Source organism: Orcinus orca, chromosome 2 (assembly GCF_937001465.1).
Source record: "Orcinus orca chromosome 2, mOrcOrc1.1, whole genome shotgun sequence".
In the NCBI taxonomy this organism is placed as follows: domain Eukaryota; kingdom Metazoa; phylum Chordata; class Mammalia; order Artiodactyla; family Delphinidae; genus Orcinus; species Orcinus orca.
This window is the reverse complement of record NC_064560.1, coordinates 151,593,888-151,610,865: the sequence shown is the minus strand read 5'-3', so window position 1 is coordinate 151,610,865 and position 16,978 is coordinate 151,593,888. Positions and strand designations below refer to the sequence as shown.

Sequence of the window (16,978 nt, the reverse complement as noted above, 5' to 3'; positions counted from 1 at the left end):
TGCTGCATCACAGAAAGTGTTTATTTTAAAATTAACTCCAGTCAAGGTTATATTCAACAGATTAATATTCAAACCAAACATACAGAAATCCACAAACAAGTTGGCATATAAACAACAATAATAGAATCAGGACCATTTGAAGCAGATAAAAATAAAGATCTGTTTATACCTATTTATGATATTCTTTATCACTGCTTTCTAGATGTAAAGTGAATTTAGTGCTTATACTTCTTATGATGTCCCTTGAGCTCATGGGAAGTACTATCCAACATATATGAGGGAATACAAATTAGTTTCTAACTGACATGTTAAATTTTTCTGTTTGAAGCAGTTTTTTAATTTAAGCAGAAGGTAAGTATAGCTCTGCTGGCCTTCATCATTGTTTCCTCTGTTCTATTGCAATCAGCAAAGCTATTTAAATCCAGCCAGGTATTTATGTCTAGTTTTAATAAGACACTAGACTAAGCCTACAAAATAGACAAATTAGCCAGAAACTGTTCATTCAGAGAAAGGATGTATGGTATAAACAGCACAGGAATGCAGGATCATGACAAATGCATGCGAATCCTGGGAAGCAATATGAATGCCCCAGCAACCTCTGACTACTTTGCATAATTGACTCCATCAGTGAATCTGAAATTTAGCTTTCAGTTTTTCATAATTGTATATTTATAGTAACATGCTTCAAAAACTTTAAAGTAAAATGTAACAAATTACTGTTAAAAATAAAGAATATCTGTGTTGTACATTTAAATCATTTTAAAGAACTCTTAAGTATCTACATCAAGAGATATTTATATAGGATTGATATAAAATAAGGAATATATAAGAATTAAAATGGTACCTGGTTTGCATTGTTCTTAAAATGACTTAATGTACCTAAATTCTCACTTCTAACTTAGTAACTTTAGTGAATCACATCTGAATGTTTATTTTCTACATGATGGACTCTGCTAGAATGTTGTGGTATAACATTCTTATAGTTCTGTTGATGTTTATGTAATATTTGTTGCTGTTTAGGATCAACAATTGCACATGATACTTTATATTGAAATAAGACACTTACTGAATATTACTATTTTACTTCAAGTCTAATTTTAGTTCCAGAGAAGGCAGTGATGTTTTAAAGACTTGGACAATTTTTTCTTTTTCTTTTATGCCAGGAAGATCACTTAAAAACAAATACTTGAGGTTTCTGGAAGAGAAATTTTTTAAAGTTAATTTAATTTGGCCTTTACTCATAGCATTAAAAATAAACTTGCTTTATTGACTTAAAAAAGCTACACACAGAATGTGTTCATATCATCCTACACTTTCAAAATGACTTTTAGAACGGTAGTCTTAGAGTACTACTTTAAATGAAATTCATGCTAGGCACTAAGCCAGACCTTGGACAGTTTAGTTGTTCTGAATTACATCAATAATGCTGCTGAATTCTTCCAAATATTTTATGTATATTATGGCATAGAACTCCTTTGTATGTTAAATATAAAATATGACATCACTCATGGTGATGATTTTTTGCATCTGACACTAAAAGCAAACACAACTAAAGCAAAAATAAACAAGTGGGACTACATCAAATTGAAAATCTTATATACAGCAAAGGAAACCATCAACAAAATGAAAAGGCAACCTACTGAATGGGAGAAAATATTGGCAAATCATATATCTGATAAGGAACTAACATCCAAAATGTATAAAGAACTCATACGACTCAATAGGAAAACCCCCAAACAATCCAATTTTTAAAATGGGCAAAATATCTGAATAGACATTTTTCCAAAGAAGACATACAGATGGAGAACAGGTATATGAAAAGATACTCGACATCATTATCAGGGAAATGCAAATCAAAACCACTATGAGATATCACCTCACACTGTTGTTAGAATGGCCATTATCAAAAAGACTAGAAATAAGTGTTGGTGAGGATGTAGAGAAAAGGGAGTCCTTGTGCACTGTTGGTGGGACTGTAAATTGGTGCAGTCATATGTAAAACAGCATGGAGGTTCCTCAAAAAATTAAAAACAGAACTACCATATGATCCAGCAATTCTACTTTTCAGTATTTACCTGAAGAAAACAAAAACACTAACTCAAAAAGGTATCTGTACCCCCATGTTCATTGCAGCATTATTTACAATAGTCAAGATATAGAAAAAACCTAAGCGTCCATTGATGGATTAGGTAAAGAAAATGTGGTATATGTATACAATGATGTAGTATTCAGCCATAAAAAAATGAAATTCTGCATTGGCAACAACTTGGATGGACCTTGAGGGCATTATGCTTAGTGAAATAAGTCAGAGAAAAACAAATATTGTATGATGTCTTATATGTGGAAGCTAAAAATAAATAAATAAGCAAGCTCATAGATACATAGAACAGATTGGTGGTTGCCAAAGGCACAGGGTGGGGAGTGGGAGAAATGGGTGAACGGTTTCATGTTTTTGTTCTTAGTTTAGGTAAATTGAATTTTAAAAATATGAATCTTAACCTAGGAAGGAAAAGAAATTGGGAAAGTTCTTAAAGGAACCAAGTGTGTATTAAAAGGTGAAGCTTTAAAGCCTCAACTAATGTAAGAGATAAACAATCTAGTACTTTTGGTTCTAATGTTTAAGATTTCTCAGACTTCTGTGGTGCTGAGGTTACTGGCAGAACATAGGGGAAATTAAAAATAGGGAGGAAGTATAATAGCTAGTGCTTATTGAAAGCTTTCTGTATTAGGAACCCTGCTAGGTGCTTTATGTAGGTCAATTTTTTAAAAAGATGCCCCCTAAAAAATGCAATACAACCTTAACATATTAAGGGTGATAATTTAAACTTTTAAAATATTATAGCTGACAGTTAAGTCATTTTCATAAATTATATTTTTCAGAATTGAAAAAAAGAGACCACCTCTCAACTGTTTTAAATTCCGATTATTCACCTTAACATTATCAAGTTTCCATTTTGGCACTGACCACCTACCTTAAATGATGCAAAGCAATGACACCTTTGTCTGTGACATTCCCACATGAAATTATTTCCATTTCCAACATGCTTTTTTGTAAATTTTCAAGTTGACTAAGTCTCTCCAAGCAGTCATCCTCAATATAGTGACACTTGCATAGCCTTATTTTTTCAACATGCTGTAGGCCTTCTGGGGGAAAAAAAGTACAGTTTAAGAACCTGCTTTACCATTAAGATGATGAACTATCCTAGTTTGCCCAGAATTTTTCTAGTTTTAGGATTGGAAGTCCTAGGAAACCTCTTAGCCCCAGGAAAACAGTAACGATTAGTCACCCTATTAACCATACAAGGTATTCACTATACAGGTTGTGCTGATGGACAGGGCCATTCTGCAGTCAGATGCCCAATGCACTGGAGGAAAGAAATGCCCACACAAGCAGAAGCTGTGTGGATATAATTATTTCTACATTCGTGAGCGTTTCTCAATGACAGAAGTTTGACAAAGAAAATTTGACAAACAAGGCCTTGAATTTTAAGTCAATAAAGCACAGAATAAAGGCATGTAGAGAGAAGCTTAGTGCAGGGAGAAAGGAGAGGAAGGTATTTGTAACCTCTATTTAATTTAAAAATAAATATCATACGCAGGAAGAAGCAAGCTGGATTGGACTGAAAAAGGCAAAAAGGACACACCTATGACTATAATAGTGAGTCAACTGCAACCAAACGTCACTGCAAATCACCTGCATTTCCCATAACAAATGATAGGGGAGTTACCCATGTGATCAAATCCAATGCTCATGATACAAGAATCAGTGGCATCAATTGCCTGAATCTTGTATTTGTCCAGAGGGCCTGTTGGGAGGTGGTTGTAGTCCTTCTGCCACCTCTCCTGGCCGTGGTAGCGCACCAGAGCCCCACAGCGCAGCAGCCACTCGGACGCTGCCCTGTCAGGGCCAACATCCCGGATGCGTTCATGATCCACTCTGTTGGCAAGAGAACAAAAGCCGGTAGCTTTTACTATAGTCACTAGCTTCTTAACTATGTTCACCAAAGTAAATACAGAATAGCAACCACTTTTCACTTCACATGATGAGGAGGGAGATAATATATTAGTGAAATCCATGTAAAGAAAACATTCGATGGCTCTACCTGCTACCTTTTTTGCTTTTGTTTTTGTTTTCAAGTGAACTCTGTCAAGGCATGTTATTCTTATGTGAGTTTATCAGGCAGACATTGAGTCTTCATTGATTCATATGTAGCACAATAGCTTCACACCAGGAGGTACTCAGTATCTATGTTTTGAATGAATGACTACACTTGGTTATCATTTTTATTAATGACAAAAGATTAAAAAGGGAATAATTTTGAACCTTTGTTCAAATTAATGTCATTAAGTGATATTCATTAATTTTAACATATGCCCTTTTCTCTAGTTAGTGGTATTAATGCTATATTAAGCAACAAGGAGGTTAGTTTTGTCAGTTTCAAAATGATATTTCTAAGCATGCCACCAACTTTTTATTTATTTTATTTTTAAAAATAAATTTATATATTTATTTTTGGCTGTGTTGGGTCTTCGTTGCTGTATGCGGGCTTTCTCTAGTTGCGGCGAGCGGGGGCTACTCTTCATTGTGGTGTGCAGGCTTCTCATTGTGGTGGCTTCTCTTTGTTGCGGAGCACAGGCTCTGGGTGTGTGGGCTTCAGTAGTTGTGGCATGTGGGCTCAGTAGTTGTGGCTTGCGGGCTCTAGAGCGCAGGCTCAGTAGTTGTGGCACATGGGCTTAGTTGCTCTGTGGCATGTGGGATCTTCCCGGACCAGGGCTCGAACCCGTGTCCCCTTCATTAGCAGGCAGATTCTTAACCACTGCACCACCAGGGAAGTCCCCCAACCAACTTTTTAAAACCTTGATTTCCCTTGATAGTATTCAAAAGGTTAACTACATCCCTTAAGAAGCCATAGAATAAAATATTCTAAAATTACATTTACCGAGCTTTTCTGATTACAAAAGTAATAAATGTTCATTTCAGAAAACTTGAAAGGCATTGAAAGGATGAATAAGAATCACTTAAGTCCTGTAACCCAGGCAGTTAATATTCTGTAATCTATTTTTCTGATCTTTATTCAGTGCTTGTATGTTTTATTTGCTTTAAAAGAAAGTTAGGATCGTACTGCACGCACGACACAAAAAACATTTGAAACACAAGAAATAACCAAATTAGCTACTGGGAACTCATCAAGCTGTAACAATTCCCACGGTTCTTCACTTTAGTTAAACTTACTTATTAAACACTGCATTCAGCCAGCCCCAGAAGTATCGGGAGTCACGTGACCTTGGGAGTTTCTTTAAGCCACAGAACTGCTGGGAAATTTTTCCAAACAGCATCATTTGATCTAGACACATAAAACAGTATTCATATTAGATCATCAGCTGGCAATCAGAGTCCCATACATACGGCAACTGACTTTACAGCTTCAGAGTCAGTGCTCTTATGCTGATAAAGCTGATGACTCACTTGCCACTCAATAGTTATTAAGCAAGTTACTTCTGTCTGGTTTTTGGTTTCTTTTGCTGCAAAAATGAGAGGCTGAATTGAATGGTCTCTATGGTTCCTTCCAGCTTGGACATTGTTCTTTCTACTTGTTCACTCCTCAATTGGAGTCGGCCTGCAGTGGTGCCACCTGGTGTCCATGCAGGCAGTGCATCTACAAATTTACTGAAACCAGCTCCAGTCCCAATCTACATTTCCAGTACCAAAATGACAAACTAAAATCACCTAAGGAGCAATGTGTCAAGGTTAAGACACTTACGTCCAGAAAAGGAGAGGAGTCGTGGAAACAGATCTTCCTATCACAAGGCTGCAAGTAGTGTCCCCAGAACAGTGCAAAGCAAGAGCTGTACAGGGCAGCTGGGAAAGACTGGGCAAGTAACTTCACCTCTCTGACCCTTGGTTTTCTCATTTGTAAAATGAGATGATTTGCTCAGATGATTTCCAGCTGTAAAAACCCATAACTATGAGTTGAAAAGGCAATTTTGGAATTGGGTCTCAACCTGATTTATCTCAATTCAAGTTTCTCTGATAGTGTGCCAGGTGGGGAGAAAACAAAGATAAATGAAACATGGTCTCTGCCTTTGAAGAGCTGACAATTTAATGCAGGGTGGAGTGAGCTAAAACAAGTTACCAGGTAGTTAAAATAAATGATAGAACCTGGAAAAGACCTCAAAAGAGTTAAAGACACACAAGGATTTCAATAGACAAAGATGCCAGGAAAATGTAGGTCAGGTGATAAGCTGAGGCAGGAACCTTTAAGGCATGTTGTAGTTCAGTTGGCACAGCACATGGGGGTCATGAGAAGAGGAGGGAGACAATGTACACAGTCACATCGGGAAGGGTCTCCCATGATCAGCCAGAAAGTTTGTCTTCTGCAGGTGGCTAGGAATCATTGAGATTTTAGCACAGAGCACTGGCATGGTTAGAACTATGCTTCAGGAATATTAGACAGCAGCATCAAGATTGAGGGTCATTTAGAGATGAGGAAACTTAAGCCCTGATAATAAGTAACTTGCTGACACCCTAAATCCTTTCTGGAACAAGGTGGGGTATTAATAAACGCATGTGTTTAAAGGGACCTGTCCAATGTTTCATGGTTAATTGTTAGCAGTGCTGAAACTGGAACCTAGTTTTCTCTCTTATTAGTCCAGGGCTCTTTCCTCAGTCATTGGATGGTTCTAGAACTCAGGAAAAAGAAGAGGACTAGAAAGAGGCCTGAGTGGGAACTACCTTAGAGCTGAGGAAGTGCCCAAGGATGTTGGGTTGTAAAACAAAGAGAGCTGAGGTCTGAGGACAGAACCCTGGGGCCATCTACTAGCCTCTTTATCCCTTCTCCATCATCACTCTGCCTTCATTACTGCAAACTTCTCCCCCTGCTACTTCCTCCCACATTCTCAGCCCTTTCCAGCTTTTGGTTAAATCTCTCTCCACCTGTGCCCATCTCAGTAACTCCTTTGGCTGCCAACCTTGTTTACAAATCTGGGCTTTCCAGCTTCAACTCAGGCTGTTCCCTCCATTTACCATCCCTCCCCGCCCCCCAGAATCCTATGGAAATCTTCCCCAGCCTCAAGACCTTACTCAAATGCCATCTCCATCCATCCATTCATTCATGCAATAAATATTGAATGTCTGCTATACTTAGTGCAAGAGATTCAATGGCAAGACAGAAGCAAAACAAAACAACACAGGAGAGAGACCGAGAAAAACATGGTTCCTGTCCTCATAGAATGTGTAGTATATATACCATATATGTATAGATGACATATAAACAAATGAATAACATGCAACACGATGTCTTAATGGAGGTATGGACAAGTTCTGTGAGAGCTTAGAGAAGGGAGTGAGGGATAGGCTTCATACTAGAGGTGTCTTCTGAGATGGGTCTCAAAGGATGATTAAGAGTTTCCAGTTAGGCAGAAAAAAGAAAAGTATGAAGGGCAAAAGAAAGAGCAAGAATCACATATTACTCATTTCCATTTTTCTTAGCACCTAGCACAGCACCATTCCCTAATGCAAGTTTAATAAATATTTGGCAATTAATAATCTTCAATGGGTGATACATTTTCATGCAGAAACCAAGGAAACTCATTAAGTGGGTAAATTAGAGAGGTTTGTGAAAATTGAAGTACTTTCACTTGATTCATTTTGGCCCACCTTGTATTTCTGCTTAAGGGAAAGATTAAACCAAATTTACTTCAGCTTATGATCTCTAAAAATATTAGATATTATATTTAAAATAATTTAAACATGAAAATTAAGTTTTTATTTAGCAATAAATTAAAAAAACTAATTGGTAGGTTTTTGCATTCTCAACTGCTACTTTGTTAATTGATATTAGGAATTTCAGATGAATTCAAGCAGCTACCTCTGAGAATGCTTTCTAGAGGGAAAGAGGAGACCTCTGGTGGTAACTTGATGAATTTAGCTTTAATAAATTAAACAAGTGAAATGCAAGTTAAAAAATAACCACTACTAAATTACCGCTGTGATAAATAATTTAGGAATTAAAATTATTTTAAAAATTCTTTTTACTATCATAACACAGCTTAGAGCCGTAAGTTTGTAACAGATGTTTCTAAAAGTTGCTATATGTTCACGACTTAGAGAAGACCAGACCTCTAATGTGTGACTCAAAATAGGATATGGAGAGCCCCCCAATTTGCATATAAACAAGTTTTTTTTAAAAAATGGAAGTTCTTTTTTTACATATGAGACATAATTACTTAGGTGGGCTATTCAAAACGTTGGCTATTTTAGTGGTCAAAAAGACTGAACTAGCCAACTTGTTCTTGAGGGCAGTAAAAGTGTGAAGAGAGGGGTGGGTGATGTCAGAACTGGGGCATTTTTACTCCCCAAATTATAACCCCACTTCACTGCAAATTCATCCATTATTGATGCCAATTCTTATTCCTGAGGTGTCTAGAGTCTAGTGAAATAGAACAGCAGAGCAATTGCTTAGGAATGAGAAGCAAAGTTTCCAAAAGCCACTCTTAGGCTAATATTGCTTGACACTCATTGAACTAATTTCACATAGGTTCTGACCTAGATGGAAGATGAACACGAATTCTTAGCTGAGGAGGGTGGTGGCTAGAACACAAATGTCTCTAGCCAAAGACATTACAGGGTGAATGAATGTAAGGTGAGCTCTTGATGTGAGATTATCTAAATGAAACAAATTAATGTACAGTCAAGCCTAGGGGAGAAGGTAAGCAGAGAAAATTTTACAAAAAGAGCATGTGTATTTTGAGTTCTTTCACTTTGCTAAACTCAGAAGCACGTGCTCAAAATCACAGAGTAGTAAAAAAGTCACTATTCTGGGCTGACCCATGAAAGCCTGACCACAGACCCTAGAACTGTATAATTCTGTACTCAACCTAGTAACAAATCAACTACATCCCATGCAACAGTTAAAATAAAAAATAGTGATAGTACCAAAAGTTGGTGACACTGAAGAGGAACTGAACTGGATCACTCAACATTGCTGGTGGGAATGTAAAATGGTGCAGCCACTTTGGAAAACACTTTGGCAGTTTCTTACAAAAGTAAACATGTGCTTATCATATGACCCAGAAATTGGACTCTTAGGCATTTATCCCAGAAAAACAAAAACGGGCTCGCACAAAAAGCTGTACACTAATTTTCATAGCAGCTTTATTTGAAATAGCTAAAAACTAAAAGTAACTCAGATGTCCTTCAATGGGTGAATGGTTAAACATGCTGTGGTACATCCATACCATGAAATACTTCTCAGCAATTAGAATGAACTATCAATACATGCAACAATTTGGATGGATCTCAAGGGATTATGCTGAGTGAAAAAGTCAATTCCAGAAAATTACATACTGTATAATTCTGCTTATGTAACATTCTTGGCATGACAAAATTTTAGAAAGGGAGACTAGAACGGGGAAGAGGGTGCCCTGCAGGAGAGAAGTGTAGTTATAAAAGGACAACCGAGGGATCCTGGTGGTGATGGAACTGTGCTGTAGCTTGCCTGTGGTGGATACAAGAATCTACACATGGGGAATTCCCTGGTGGTTCAGTGGTTAGGACTCTAAGCTCTCACTGACAAGGGCTGGGGTTCAATCCCTGGTCGGGGCACTAAGATCCCAAAAGCCCGAAGGCGCGGCCAAACAAAACAAAACAAAACCTACACATGTGATAAAAACTATACAGACCTAAATACATGCACAAAGGTAAAACTGCAGTTATCTCAATAAGATCCATGGGCTGTGTCAATGTCAATTTCCTGGTTGAGTTATTGTTCTATTCTTTTACAAGATGTTACCATTGGGGAAGACGGGTAAAGGGTACACAGGATCTCTACTGTTTCTTACAACTGCATGGGAATCTACGATTAGCTTAAAACTAAAAAGTTGAACTAAAAAAATAACCATTTCTTATTTTTTTTCATTTGTGATGAACAAGCAGGCAACATTCCACATTATTTTCGCAAATAAAGAAAATATGTACAACTGTCCAGGTGATAAAACCAATATAAACATAATAAAAGCCATCATTTTATCGAGCACTTTACTGGGCTAACATCTGATGAGCCTTATCTCGTGTAATCCACATGAAGGAGATCCTGCTATTACTCCTAGTTCACAGAGAAGGGTCTGAGGCAAAGAGGTGAAGTGACTTCCCCAAGCTACCCGACTAATAACTGGAGCCAAATTCACACAGGCAAGAATAAGTCCTTCCAGCAATAAAGTTAAATGATTCTATTTTTGTTCAGCTGTCCTGACCCTAAAAATTAAAAAACTTCCATCAAGCAGAGAGAACAAATGTTAGTTAAACATGGTGATAAATGTTAGTTAGGCATGGTGATAAAGGATCACGTAAGTTAACACAGGTTTTTCATACATTACATGGTCCACTTCCCTCATTTTACAGATAAACAGGGGTGAAGTGACCTGCACAGGTGAGTCGCTGTTCCCAGGCCCGCACAGCATATTTAAAAGTATATCTCGGTCCAGGGTTTTTTAAAAAAGGAAATAGATTGCTAAATGATGTCAGAGACCGAGACGTCTGGTTCATTTAGGTGCTCAATATTTACAGGACCAATAAATGAATGAATGGCACGTCAGGAGCCACATATATGGAAGTCCAGAAGACTGCAGGCTATCAGGCGTTGCCATGACAGAGCCTCCGTCCGGAGAGAGCTAGGGCTGGACAGCGAGCGCCCCTCCAGTGGCCACTCCACTGGGTGGGAGCCGGGTTGGAGATCGCGGTGCCCTGAAAGGAGCCTCGAGCGACGCGGGGCGGGGCTGAGGGGGGCGGGGTTGAGAGGGGCGGAGCCTCGAGTGACGTGGGGCGGGGTCGAGAGGGGCGGGGCCTGGCGGGAGGAAGGGAGGCCGCTGGACTTGCCCAAACGACAGTTTTCACCATAATCATCCCGACTTTCTTCCGCGGCCCCGAGTCCGCTCGGCGGTGAAGATCGAGGACGCCCGACTCGGTGGGCCAGATTTTCAGTCAGCCTAGCGATGGGAGAAGGGAAAGGGCAGAGGCTAACCACCACCCTAGACCCGCCCCACCCCGGGCCTAGCTCCTCTACTCACAGCGTCAAAAGGAGGGAGCGAGCTAGCGTCCCCAGCGTCTACGGCGGCGCCGGCTTGCCCTTCGCCCTCCGCCGCGCGAGTCCATTGGCCACTGGCGGCTGCTCTCACGTGGGGCGAAAGAGCGCCCCTCATTGGCCTCTGCCTGGGGGCGGGGCTAGAGAGCGCCTGGACCTGGGCAGAGTAGGGCTCAAGGGCCGGCTCCTGGGGCTTGAGGCAGGGGAGGAGGCGCAGGCGATGGTGCCAGCGCTACGTTACCTAGGCAGTGTCTGCGGACTGGCCCGCGGGGGGTTTCCCGGGGGCTTCTCCGCGGCGTGCGCGCCCGCGCCGGGGAAGCCCTGGCTGTTGTGCCAAGGTGGCCGCAGAGCCAGCACCAGGTGAGTAGCCGCTGGCCCGACCCCCCGCGGTCTGCGCTGCTTCTCTCAGAGGTGCCTTGTGCTGGACCTCTGCCCCTGCGCTACTTCCCTGTCCTCGGCGTGGGAGAGGGTCGGGATCCTGTGAATCCCGGTCTCCAACCTATGGTGCCAGGAGCTACCTGCTTGGATCATCTGTAGGTTTGTGGGCGAGAGGAAAAGAATAAGAAAGGCAGTGTTGAGTAGAGGTCAAGAACAGTTCTGGCTCTGAATACCACCCCACCACTTCCTATTCAACTCTGGGCGGGTTAGTTAAGCTCCTTAAAAGCTCAGTTGTGAATCGGATCCTAGTCTCTCGCTTTAAGTGGTCGTTTTGAGGATTAAAGTACCTAACACACTGTAAGCAATCAAATATGCTGTTTATTCGCTGGCCTTCCTGATGTTACTTGGAAGATCTAAAACCAGTCTTATATCAATCAGTTCCTGGCACACGCATGCTGCATAGAGTTGCCCCTGTGAGAAGCAGCTCAGTTAGTTGCTAATTAAACCCTGCAAAATTCAGCGCCCTGTGATTTGAAGTTTGGAGACCACATTCGCCACTACTGTTTTTCTCTGCTCTCTGTAGAGGGAATAGTTTATGCGAAGGTTTCAAAGCTGGAAAGGTCTTGGCTGTTTCGGGAACTAGAATGTGGGCAAGATGAGTGTGACTAGAGCTTAGCGGAGCAGAGATGGTGTGGAATGACATCGGAGAGGGGCTACATCACAGCACAGTTTTTGTTTTAAATACACGTGAAATTTTATTCTAAGAGCGCTGGGAGGCTTTTAAAGGGTTTTAAAGAAGTGATTAAATGTTGATGTTTCTGAAGTTGATTCTGGCTGCTGTGTATTAGTGGATTGGAGAGGGATTAGAGTGGGATAGGATTTGTGATTCATCGTGGGGGTTTGTAGACAGCTCTTTTGGGAACCTTTTTTTAAGGGAAGAAAGGTAAGGTTAGTGAAGGTTTTGTTTATACTTTTTATTTTTTCTTTTTATACTTTTTATTTTGAAATGATTATAGATCCATAGGAAGTTGCAAAAGAACAGAGAGCTCTCATGTACCCTTCTTCACCCAATTTACCCCAGCAACACCTTACATAACTGTAATAACAGTATCAAACCAGCAAATTGACATTAGCACAACCCACCGGCCTTATTCAGATTTTCATCAGTTTTAGAAGTTTTGCACTTGTTTGTTTTTTTAAAATTGCTTTACTACTTATAGACCTTTATTCTATATAACATTTAGTATCTTAAAATATTATTTTGAAAATATTATTGAAATTAGGTAGATAGATTTGGGGGAGATTTACTTCTTTATAATTCTGAGTCTTCCCATCCATGAACTTGGCATATCTTTTCATTTATGCATACTCATTTGTTACTTAAAGTTTATTTATTTGTTGATTTTTTGGCTGCATTGGGTCTTCATTGCTGCGCAGGGGCTTTCTCTAGGTGCGGAGAGCAGGAGCTACTCTTTGTTGTGGTGCGCGGGCTTCTCATTGCGGTGGCTTCTCTTGTTGCGGAGCACGGGCTCTAGGCCCGCGGGCTTCAGTAGTTGTGGCGCACGGACTTAGTTGCTCCGCGGCATGTGGGATCTTCCTGGACCAAGGCTGGAACCCGTGTCCCTGCATTGGCAGGTGGATTATTAACCGCTGCACCACCAGGGAAGTCCCTCATTTGTTATTCAATAGAGTTTAAAATTTTTCTCTGTGAAGTTCTTTTTTCTTAGGTTAATTCTTTGATTCCCTTATTGCTTTGTTGCTATTGTAAATAGTATCTTATTTTATATTATTCTTTCAGTTGGATCTTACTGGTATAGAAGATGCTTCTTTGTACTTCTTATCCAGTTTTGGAACCTGGTTCATATGTGCTTCATAAAATGAGTTAGGGAGTTCTCAACCCTTTAAATTTTTCTGGAATATCTTTGATGATAGAGATTATCCGTTCCTTGAAAGTTTGGTAAAATGTATGTGTGTGTGTGTTTAGGTAGAAAGCTTTTGATGACTATTTTAATTTATAGTGATTGATTCAAAATTTCTATTTCTTTATGCCTCAGTAATTTTGCCCAAGGAGTCCCCCACCCCGTTTCATCTATGTTATCAAATTTATTAGCATATAGATCTCCATGATACTCTTTGATTATGTTTAAGATCCTTGTTGTGTCTTTACGTATTTTTTCTTTATTATTCTGTTTTATTTATTTGTGTCATCTCACTTTTTCCCCCATTACTCTTGCCAGAGGTTTGTCTACATTATAAATCTTTTCAAATAAAAGATTTTTCTTCTTTATTATATTTTGTTATATATATGTTTTATATATTATATATACATGTTTATATATGTTTGTTTTTCTTTATTATATTTAACTTCTTGAGTTGTTAACTCATTAATTTTTGGTCCAGGAGTATTTTTAGGAGTGTCTCTTGCATGTTAAAGTTCCTGTAGCCTTGTTTACCCAAGAATATCTTTATTGAATCCTCATATTTAAATGGGATAGTTTGGGCTTCCCTGGTGGTGCAGTGGTTAAGAATCCACCTGCCAATGCAGGGGACATGGGTTTGAGCCCTGGCACGGAAGATCCCACATGCCGTGGAGCAGCTAAGCCCATGTGCCACAACTACTGAAGCCCACACGCCTAGAACCCGTGCTGCACAACAAGAGAAGCCACGACAATGAGAAGCCCGCACACCGCAACAAAGGGTAGCCCCCGCTCAACGCAACTAGAGAAGGCCCGTGTGTAGCAACGAAGACCTAAGACAGCCAAAAATAAAAACAACTAAATAATAAATTTAAAAAACAATAAAAGAGATAGTTTAACTCTAGGTTAGAAGTCCTTTTTTTCTCCTTGAAAATAATGCTCCATTGACTTCTTGATTTCAGTGTCACAATTTAGAAATCTGATTTCAAGTGAATTCATGTTTTTTTAAATTTATATTTTATATTGGAGCATAGTTGATTAACAATGTTGTGTTGGTTTCAGGTGTACAGCAAAGTGATTCAGTTATACATATACATGTATCTATTCTTTTTCAAATTCTTTTCCCATTTAGCTTATTACAGAATATTAAGCAATGTTCCCGGTGCTATACAGAAGGTCCTTGTTGGTTATCTGTTTTAAATGTAGTGGTGTGTACATGTCAATTCCAAACTCCCTCCCTCCCCCGACCCTACCCCCGGTAACCATAAGTTTGTTCTCTAAATCTGTGAGTCTGTTTCTGCTTTGTAAATAAGTTCATTTGTATCATTTTTTTAAGATTCTGTATATAAGCAATATCATATGATATTTGTCTTTCTCTGTCTGATTTACTTCACTTAGTATGATAATCTCCAGGTCCATCCATGTTGCTGCAGATGACATTATTTCATTCTTCTTTTTTTTTTTTTTTTTTTTTTTTTTTTGCGGTACGCGGGCCTCTCACTGTTGTGGCCTCTCCCGTTGTGGAGCACAGGCTCCGGACGCGCAGGCTCAGCGGCCACGGCTCACGGGCCCAGCCGCTCCGCGGCATGTGGGATCTTCCCAGACCGGGGCACGAACCTGAGTCCCCTGCATCGGCAGGCGGACTCTCAACCACTGCGCCACCAGGGAAGCCCCTATTTCATTCTTCTTAATGGCTGAGTAGTATTTCATTTTATATATGTACCACATCTTTATCCATTCATCTGTCGATGGACATTTAGGTTGCTTCCATGTCTCGCTATTGTAAACAGCGCTGCAATGAACATTGGGGTGCATGTATTCTTTTGAACCATGTTTTTCTCCAGATACATGCCCAGTAGTGGGCTTGCTGGGTCATATGGTAGTTTTATTTTACTTTTTCAAGGAACCTCCACACTGTTCTCCATAGTGGCTGTACCAAATTATATTCCCACGAACAGTGCAAGAAGGTTCCCTTTTCTCCACACCCTCTCCAGCAGTTATTGTTTGTAGATTTTTTTTTTTTAACATCTTTATTGGGGTATAATTGCTTTACAATGGTGTGTTAGTTTCTGCTTTATAACAAAGTGAATCAGTCATACATAAACATATGTTCCCATATGTCTTCCCTCTTGCGTCTCCCTCCCTCCCACCCTCCCTATCCCACCCCTCCAGGCTGTCACAAAGCACCGAGCCAATATCCCTGTGCCATGCGGCTGCTTCCCACTAGCTATCTACCTTACTACGTTTGTTAGTGTGTATATGCCCATGACTCTCTCTCGCCCTGTCATAGCTCACCCTTCCCCCTCCCCATAACCTCAAGTCTGTTCTCTAGGAGGTCTGCGTCTTTATTCCTGCTTTACCCCTAGGTTCTTCATGACATTTTTTTTCTTAAATTCCATATATATGTGTTAGCATACGGTATTTGTCTTTTTCTTTCTGACTTACTTCACTCTGTATGACAGACTCTAGGTCTATCCACCTCATTACAAATAGCTCAATTTCGTTTCTTTTTATGGCTGAGTAATATTCCATTGTATATATGTGCCACATCTTCTTTATCCATTCATCCAATGATGGGCACTTAGGTTGTTTCCATCTCCGGGCTATTGTAAATAGAGCTGCAATGAACATTTTGGTACATGACTCTTTTTGAATTATGGTTTTCTCAGGGTATATGCCCAGTAGTGGGATTGCTGGGTCATATGGTAGTTCTATTTGTAGTTTTTTAAGGAACCTCCATACTGTTCTCCATAGTGGCTGAACCAATTCACATTCCCACCAGCAGTGCAAGAGTGTTCCCTTTTCTCCACACCCTCTCCAGCATTTATTGTTTCTAGATTTTTTGATGATGGCCATTCTGACTGGTGTGAGATGATATCTCATTGTAGTTTTGATTTGCATTTCTCTACTGATTAATGATGTTGAGCATTCTTTCATGTGTTTGTTGGCAGTCTGTATATCTTCTTTGGAGAAATGTCTATTTAGGTCTTCTGCCCATTTTTGGATTGGGTTGTTTGTTTTCTTGTTATTGAGCTGCATGAGCTGCTTGTAAATTTTGGAGATTAATCCTTTGTCGGTTGCTTCATTTGCAAATATTTTCTCCCATTCTGAGGGTTGTCTTTTGGTCTTGTTTATGGTTTCCTTTGCTGTGCAAAAGCTTTGAAGTTTCATTAGGTCCCATTTGTTTATTTTTGTTTTTATTTCCATTACTCTAGGAGGTGGGTCAGAAAGGATCTTGCTGTGATTTATGTCATAGAGTGTTCTGCCTAAGTTTTCCTCTAAGAGTTTGATAGTGTCTGGCCTTACATTTAGGTCTTTAATCCATTTTGAGCTTATTTTTGTGTATGGTGTTAGGGAGTGATCTAATCTCATACTTTTACATGTACCTGTCCAGTTTTCCCAGCACCACTTATTGAAGAGGCTGTCCTTTCTCCACTGTACATTACTGCCACCTTTATCAAAGATAAGGTGTCCATATGTGCATGGGTTTATCTCTGGGCTTTCTATCCTGTTCCATTGATCTATCTTTCTGTTTTTGTGCCAGTACCATACCGTCTTGATAACTGTAGCTTTGTAGTATAGTCTGAAGTCAGGGAGCCTGATTCC

At 39.8% G+C, this 16,978-nt stretch overlaps 2 protein-coding genes across 10 annotated transcripts in view; one reads left to right on the top strand and one right to left on the bottom strand.

Annotated features, from left to right (window-relative positions):
* Positions 1-3: 3 nt before the first annotated feature.
* DMAC2L (distal membrane arm assembly component 2 like) lies at positions 4-11,162 on the bottom strand. Of its 4 annotated transcripts, none has more exons than XM_004270040.4 (5): positions 11,065-11,162; positions 5,234-5,345; positions 3,729-3,937; positions 2,973-3,144; positions 4-1,195 (listed from the first exon to the last, which is right to left on the bottom strand). In XM_004270040.4, exons 2-5 carry the CDS (start codon positions 5,338-5,340, stop codon positions 1,081-1,083), a joined length of 603 nt encoding a protein of 200 aa, XP_004270088.1. In that variant the 5' UTR covers positions 5,341-5,345; positions 11,065-11,162; the 3' UTR covers positions 4-1,080. The 4 variants fall into 4 exon arrangements, with proteins under 4 accessions (XP_004270088.1, XP_049562277.1, XP_033284361.1 ...); XM_049706320.1 differs by lacking the exon at positions 11,065-11,162 and adding an exon at positions 10,892-10,977 and having other exon boundaries at positions 2,973-3,141; XM_033428470.2 differs by lacking the exon at positions 11,065-11,162 and adding an exon at positions 10,892-10,910.
* The window catches only part of L2HGDH (L-2-hydroxyglutarate dehydrogenase), a 55,421-nt gene continuing 49,432 nt past the window's right edge, over positions 10,990-16,978 (top strand). For all 6 annotated transcript variants that reach the window (XM_049706315.1, XM_049706314.1, XM_049706316.1 and 3 more), the window contains exon 1: positions 10,990-11,438. In XM_049706315.1, the coding sequence (XP_049562272.1) occupies positions 10,990-11,438 (449 nt within the window). The remainder of the gene's footprint in view (positions 11,439-16,978) is intronic.